We start from the raw sequence: 8,075 nt of genomic DNA on the forward strand, positions 1-8,075 counted from the left end.
ACTGAGATAACTTATATCCTGTGATTGAATTGCTACAGTTTAGATTCTGAATACAAATGTGTAACTGTATATATATTTTATGTCTCATGGCCCTTTGGAGCACAATGTTACTTAAACCACTAATGTGCATGAATATACTGTACTAATAATGTGAAAGTCTAATGAGAAGTGTGTCTTTTTTTGAAATATCGTGAACTTGACGACACTTTTGTACTCACGTGCTTTAAATTCAGCTTACTAATTTAATTGTATGTTATCATATGACTAAAAAACTACAACTTAATATATTTTAGGCGACCTTCTTGAATATATGACATTAGTGAACACATCTCTGGCTGTATTGTAAATTTGACTATGCAAAAACATGTCTGAACTCAATAAAACAGAATTTTGATTGAGCTTTTGTAGTTTTTTTTCTCTCCAACATAGATAGGAAAACACATTTAGAGCAACCCGTTTTCATAATATTCCATTCAAAGTTAAAGATTTTTAACATTTAACAAGTACATAGGTATTATTAGCAAAGTATAAACTCTAAGCATACAAGAAAAGCTCTTATTTGCAGGTAAAATGACTTCTGCCATTGTTGGATTCACATATATTATACTATTGGATTTTTTTATTAATACATAAAAATGTGTGCAGAATTTCTCTCTGTTATTTTTACCAATTCGATATGCTTTTTATGCATTAATTTAGATGCTCATAGTAGGTGCTAAGTAACTAAAAAATACCTCTGAAATGTATAAAGTAGCAATAAATGGAAATATCCAACTAAAGTAGCCCAGAATTGCACATAACTGTACCAATGAAAGATTTTTCTTACAGTGTAATTAATGAAATCTTTCAACACTGCTCCAACGTCACACCTCTGTGATTGTTGCAAGAATCAGACGCATGCATGTATTTATTGTCAAAGCATTTATCATCAGCAAATGGATGCAGATGATTGTATTTTGTCCTGAAATGTTCTTTAGATGTGTGCGAGAAAGCTTTGGCCACATTAGCGTCCTCAAAGGGCAGCTAAACGTAGTTCTGGCCTCCATACGTGAACCTCGGTGGTCATGTGAATCCTGCAAACATCACGCTCATGTTTACCCACCAAAGCGGACTGTGGACACGATACGTCAGATTTTTATCATAAAGTACATACACACTGAACACAAACAAGCAAAAAAAATGTTAAGGCTGTGTGAGAGCTGTTTTTAAAAAAAAAAAAAAAAGTTGTTCATGTTTCAGTTTTACTTAGGACAAATCACTTTACAAGAGGAATATTTTAAAAGGAAGATCAGTCTCATTTAATTTAGATGTTCTTGCTATCTGCAGTTGTAGTTTGCTCCACTGTGTGTGTGTGAAAACTGGTACAAAAATTTCAGATAAGGAAGAAAAGATAATTTAGGCATCTCTTAAGAGGAAACCGGCAACAACAGAACAAAGCAACATCTTCCCAAATAGTTCATCAGTGAAGTTAAACTGATACAATCTCCTCCCACTGTGTTATCAGAGGGGGCCCCTCTTCACTCCCCGTCCCCTCACCTCTCTTTACATTTGTAAAGCTCCAGAGTACATTGCGTGCCCCTTATTCAGCTTTTATCAGAACAATATACACCTAAAGCTGCTGAGGTTGGCTTTCAAAAGGAGAGAGGATGGAGAGAAGAAAACACTGGAACAAGATGTCTGTTTTTTGGATAGTGCTGCTGGGTCTCTTATCCCTGTGCCATGCAGCACCGACCATCGCTCCAACAACGTCCCCTGAGGACCAAGATCTGGCCGAGGTAATGCTATGTCACTATAAGCGTTAGTAGCAGCTATCAGTGATTAGAGAATATAAATTAAATATGCGGATTTTCTCAGTGTGTGTTTCCTCTCTCTGTATCAGGGATATCTCTCTCAGTTCTACGCTGATGTTGGGATGACGAACTCAACAGTACGAAGAATCAGACACAACAATTTCACTCAGGATCTCCAGGCTATGCAGGCCTTCTTTGGCCTGGAGGTAATTTCAATGGATAAAAGATTGTACTTATCATATCATTTGAGCAGGCTGGTCGGAAATAAATAATTTGATCTCTGTTAAATTTGGAATACATGCAACACGTAATTTTCTGCTTTTATCGTGAACAAATATGTCAAATCCTGCCTTCTTGCAAGAGAAGAAATGAAAAACAAGGAATTATTTTGGTAAATTTGAAAGTGTTCAAGAGGTTACATTAAAATCTTGTAATGTATCATCATCTGTGTACCCTCAGGTGACTGGCATCTTGGATAAGGAGACTGTAGATGTGATGAAGGCACCGAGGTGTGGAGTGTCAGACATAAGCCGATATGGACACTTCCCTGGGAGACCCAAATGGAACAAAAGGCTGATTACATACAGGTGCAGCACTGTTTGCTGTTGCTGGATACAATATTGTCAATATTTTAGTCATATAATTGTATTTTAAGTGTCTAGGTGTATTAATATGACTGTGGTTTAACAATAACAGCCTATGATTTGAACAGGATCACTCGGTACACTCCAGATCTGACCCAGCGTCAGGTGGACACAACCATCGCTCAGGCCTTCCAGCTCTACAGCGACGTCATCCCCCTGGACTTCAAACAGGTCACCAGTGGTACTGCGGACATCATGATCCTGTTTCAGGGCGGATGTGAGTCTGCAAGAATTCACCACTGTGTTTTAGAGCAATCTGCCTTTTGAACTTGATCATGGCTTTATGTAGGTTCTGACATTTTAAGCATTATCTTCTTTGTCCTGTCGCAGACCACGGGGACTTTTACCCTTTCGACGGAGCGGGTGGAGTCTTGGCTCATGCTAACTCTCCTGGACAAGGTCAGGGAGGTGATACGCATTTTGATGATGATGAAAGCTGGACTCTGACCCAAAGAGGTAAACATACTCTACCATGTTATTGTGGTGAAGCTGAAACTGCTCTATCCACTGGGGAGGAAGTATATAATCTGCGTTTATTGTTCCTAATGCTGTTCTACCTCTGAACATCTGCATGAAAAGCAAATATAAAGTCACAAAATTGTACACTATGTTCAGGTGTGAATCTGCTGCTGGTGGCTGCCCATGAGTTTGGTCATGCTCTGGGCCTGGATCACTCCAGAGACAGACGTGCACTGATGTACCCTACATATCAATATGTCAACACAAATGGGTACAGGCTACCAGATGACGACAGACGTGGTGTTCAAGCCCTTTATGGTAAATAGAAACACTGAACTGACTCACACGAATCTCTGATGATGACAAGATTTCTAATGAACTGAACATAAAATGTATATTCTTTGTGACTCATACATGGTTCTAAGCCTTACATAAATGTTTCTATAAGTGCATTTGTTGGTCTACTTGTGCCAATTGTTTGGCTCATTATAGCTCAGTCACTTTTGAATTTACTGCTCCAGGCAGCCGTACAACAGTCCCCACAACAGCACCAAAACCTGAACCACCTCCCAGTCCAGAACCAGAAGATCCAACAGAACCTCCAAACCCCGCAGATGAACAATGCAACCGTGACCTGGTGTTTGATGATGCTACCTCCATCAGGGGAGACCTGTACTTCTTCAAAAATGGGTACATTTTTAATGCATGATAACTGCTGCATTTATGTAGAGCATGAATCCTACATCTGTCTACATTTCAATCCAACATGTTTACTAGATACTACTGGAGGAAGAGTTCAAGTTTCCAAGGAATCCGTTTAACTAAAGTGGACAGAAAGTGGCCACGGATCAACTCTGTGGATGCTGCCTATGAAGTCCCGAATGAAAATGTGGTGTACTTTTTTGAAGGTAATATTCATCGGGTTTTGGTTGAGATTAAATACGTGGACTATGATGAACTGAAGCAGCTGATAACTGTGAAGATGTACAAGTAACTACAAGATTTAAGAACCTCCAGCTGTCTCTCTACAGGTCGCCAGTACTGGGGAATAAGGGCAATTTCAAAAACAATAATGCCAGGCTATCCAAAGTCCATCACCAACCTTGGCCTTCCCTCCTCAGTCAGTAAGGTGGATGCAGCTGTCTATGTGTCAAGTACTGGAAAAACACTCATTTTTGTGAATAATAAGTACTGGAGGTGAGGTTTTATATATATATATATTTTTTTTTCCTAACATAGCATGTACTTGATAGCCTAGCCGCGCTAGACAACCCATGGCAACGAATTTAATTCTCTGCCAGGGTGGGTCTAGTTACCCTCCATAAGGCTCGAGGCTGGATTCTCCTAAAACTGGCCGGACCAATCACCATGAAGTGTAGAGTCAGAAGGCGGGCGTAACAAAGTGACGACAGAGGCGTGACTATTCTGACAGAAACAACCGGCGCACAATAAACAGTTATCTTTCGACTCGGCTTTGGCCACAGCCCTTAAAGATTTGAAGCTAAAATTCAATTTGAAAGATAAACAAAGGACGGCACTTAAGTGTTTCATTGAGAAGAAAGACGTATTTGGACTTATGCCGAAGGGATATGGCAAATCCTTAATATACCAGTTGGCTCCGCCGCTCCGCTGGTTGGGAAGCTAATGGGACTTAGCCACACAATCCGCCGGCGCTCTCGGAACTACGTCAGCCTATTCGTTGCGTTGATTGGTTGTATACCTACCCAATTGCTGCAGAGGGATTTGATAGACAACCTTTTAGCCCGCCTCCCTCCCTGTCGAGCTTCCCTAGACCCTTGTGCCGTCAGAAACATGGGATCTAGCATGGCTAGGCTATGTACCTGATGGTCTTAGGTATAGAAAAATGAAAATGTGCATGTATCACTGAGATTAATTTATTAGCTCCGTCTACATACAATACAGACTTTGTAATGGCATCACTTTTTTCTCTCTCTCTTCTACAGCTATGATGAGCGTAGAAACCGAATGGAGAGTGGCTACCCACGATATATCACCCAGGATTTCCCAGGCATTGGCTCTAAAGTTGATGCAGCCTTTGAGAATTATGGTAAGAAATGTTTCTCGTTTAACCAAATTCACTACACTACTTTAGCACCTTTCAGATCACTGTTTAGGTCTAACAGACCACAACTTGACTGTTTTTGTTCCTCTCATTGGCTCTATTAACTGAATTTCTGCAAATAGGTGCCTCTTTAAAGGAAAAAGCCCTGATGACAAAAAAAAGTGTAGTATGTCTGTGATCAAATGGTAGACAAAGTTAGTGACTAGTTGGTGAACATTGTGGTGCAATGCAGCATAAAAGATAGATATTTTGTCTCAAAAGGTGGTGGAGACCAAAACAGAGTTTAAAAAAGAGAGTGAATGGTTCAAAACAGCTACAGTTCTTGCTCATGTTACCACATGTCTGCTGGATGTATGAAGAAGCAACTAACAAATCTGCCATAGAAACTTTACAACTCAATTATATGTGAATGTTGTAGTTGTAGCTTGTTGTACTTTCCTAAGGTCTAGGTTTTGTTGCATACTTGAATATAAACTGAATCTGTCCTTCCACAGGATATCTGTATTTCTCAGACGGCCCCAGACAGAGCGAGTACTACCTGCCATACAGGAGAGTGATGCGTGTTCTGCTCAACTACGGCTGGCTCAACTGCTACTGAGAACCCACATGTACCACATCAGAACCAGTGCCATTCAAAATGCACACTGTAGTTACAGCATTACAAAGGAGCCTTGTAGTATATGTTTGTATGATATGGAGAGAAGTTCAGCTAACTGTAGTTCACCTACTGCTAGTTGTCATTTAACAGGGCCAGTGAATGATTAGCGGTAGCGATCAATTCTGTAAATGATCTTTGACCCTTTTTTAAAATGCTGTTGTTTTCTGTATGAAACTTGCAAATATTGATGATGGATGAATTTGCTCGGAACTCTTCAATGATGCTAAATAACACAATTTCAGGCATAGAATAAGCTGTTTAAAAGCTGTCTTCTGAGTTCATGCAAATTATACAAATAAATGTTGAAATGGAGCTATGCAAAATATTTAACCGTAACTGCAGAGACATTATGAGCTCATAAGTAATGAGCAAGTTTTTTAAAACAAAGCCGAGTGACACAACAAAAGTTAGGAAACAATTTAAGATACTGGTTGTTCTCGATCATGTCTGAACTTTTTAGTTGTGAAACAAATTTGTCTTTTGACTGGATGCTGCAATTTTAGAATTAGGACCACAGGGCTTGTTTAACCACTTAAGAGAAGATCTAACCGAGAAAGAGTCCTGAGTCACTACTGTTTTCATGAATATGGATAAATTAAGGATTTTTATAGTGCAGTGTTTCATGAGGGCACAAAGTACAGAGCTGGCTGAGACACACAACAAAAACAGGCCAAGGAGGTTATCAAGTGCAGAAGATACAATCAGCAGCTTTTTCTCCCTTCAGCTTGGTTTTATTTGCAAATGTTTTGAAATATCTGCTGCTGAAATTTCTGTTGCCACCCCAATTCAGCAGGGCTAAAGGATTTTTTTCTTATGTCATCTTCATAGCTTTATACAATAGCAACATCTCCTTCCAGAAACAGTGTGTCCCCATCCTCCAGATAATCCTCACAACACTGCCCAACATTTGTTATTTGAACAATTACACCCACACAAAACTGTCCACAGTGACGTCCATGAATTATTCAGGCCAGCACCACAAAATGCATTTCATTCACCTCTATTGTAACAGAGATGCATAATTCTAAGAAACTTGTTGGCTATCTCCAAACCTCAGCTGATAAAACCTTTGGCTGAAACCTTTGGCTAAATACCACATGCAGTGAGTTAAAAATGAGAAAATGTTGTTTTGTAATTTGGGTGAACCAACCCTTTAATTGGGACAGAATTTTTTTCTGCTCTTAGGGCAGATAAAAAAATAATTATTTAAATCAGATTTCGGGGAATAGTAGTCCCTTTATTGTCTGCTGGTATGACAGAAGGACACTTTTTTTAAGGACACAGCTAAAAAGCCTGCTTGTCTTCATTTCTTACAGTCATCATTTTAAAAAAAAAAATTGTTTAACCAGTTCTTGACATATTTATACATTCCAGATGTCCCTGCCACAAACATTTAGGTCCTACAATGCACAGAAGAACACAGAGTACCAGCCATATATGTTGTTTTTTTATATATGTATGGATGCAATCATGCTCTGGTGAGCCTTTGTAGCAATGCTTATAGGTTTACATGATTTTGGTTTGATTGTTACATTAAGAAAATGTATTTAACTCACAGTAAAGTTCATAAAATTAAAAAAATAATTACACTCTTGTGCCCAGTTCCCACCCAGTAAAGCAGGCCACTGATAAAATTAGGCACAAATGACAAAAACAGTGAAGGAAAACCAACAGCAACTAGAAACTTTATGTATGCATAAAAATGAAAAAAATACATTAAGTGTTTTCACACTGTTACACATTTAAAATGTATGTACCATACACATAACTTGTACCCAGATAGCAAACTATGGGTGAATCAATGTTGAATCTTTGTTGAGACCTAATGTAGAAATTATACAGAAAGCGCAAGGTTGATAAAATGTTGAGTCAACGTTTGCTTACATAGATTACATGTTTGCAAACATAGATTCAACATTAATTAAACACTGACCTGTCAAACATTTTAATTAAACCAAAATACAATGTAGATTCAATGGCATCTTTTAAACACAAACTTCAGTGTTGACAAAATGTTGTTGAATCAACATTGATCCAACCATCAATCTTCAACCGTAACCAAAATTCAACCTTCTTAACCCTAATTCAACATTGATTTAACATCTTTTGCTATCTGGGTAAAGTGTGATTTATGGTTGAAAAGCAAACGTTGACTCAACATTTTATCAACCTTGCGCTTTCTGTATAATTTCGACGTTAGGTCTCAACATAGATTCAACATTGATTCACCCATAGTTTGCTATCTGGGTAGACATCACTTCTCTTGCCTCCTTCAAAAAATGAGCTAGCCAAACTCAGGTTTAATAATTACTTCCACATCATCTAATGAGTTTTGACGTTACAACTGAACTAAATAATGAAGATAAGATATTAAAATAAATCAACCGTGATGTTTCTTAGACAGTTATCACAGATAAACTTGCCTTCCTCTTATATTTTCT

At 38.5% G+C, this 8,075-nt stretch overlaps 1 protein-coding gene across 1 annotated transcript; it reads left to right on the forward strand.

The window, feature by feature from the left end:
* The first annotated feature begins 1,665 nt into the window (after positions 1-1,665).
* On the forward strand, positions 1,666-5,941 carry LOC110954913 (collagenase 3-like). Its single transcript, XM_022199677.2, has 11 exons — positions 1,666-1,775; positions 1,880-1,996; positions 2,250-2,377; positions 2,503-2,651; positions 2,765-2,890; positions 3,050-3,211; positions 3,415-3,583; positions 3,671-3,801; positions 3,925-4,090; positions 4,858-4,961; positions 5,471-5,941. Exons 1-11 carry the CDS (start codon positions 1,674-1,676, stop codon positions 5,572-5,574), a joined length of 1,458 nt encoding a protein of 485 aa, XP_022055369.2. The 5' UTR covers positions 1,666-1,673; the 3' UTR covers positions 5,575-5,941.
* Positions 5,942-8,075: the final 2,134 nt, after the last annotated feature.

The sequence above is a fragment of the Acanthochromis polyacanthus genome, chromosome 13 (genome assembly GCF_021347895.1).
Source record: "Acanthochromis polyacanthus isolate Apoly-LR-REF ecotype Palm Island chromosome 13, KAUST_Apoly_ChrSc, whole genome shotgun sequence".
Taxonomy (NCBI): Eukaryota; Metazoa; Chordata; class Actinopteri; family Pomacentridae; genus Acanthochromis; species Acanthochromis polyacanthus.

Excerpts from the sequence above, each read along its gene's own strand:
- LOC110954913 (XM_022199677.2), top strand. The coding sequence starts at position 1,674 with ATGTCTGTTTTTTGGATAGTGCTGCTGGGTCTCTTATCCCTGTGCCAT. Across the intron at positions 2,652-2,764 it reads GATCCTGTTTCAGGGCGGAT|ACCACGGGGACTTTTACCCT; the intron begins GTGAGTCTGCAA and ends GTCCTGTCGCAG. Across the intron at positions 3,802-3,924 it reads TGTGGTGTACTTTTTTGAAG|GTCGCCAGTACTGGGGAATA; the intron begins GTAATATTCATC and ends GTCTCTCTACAG.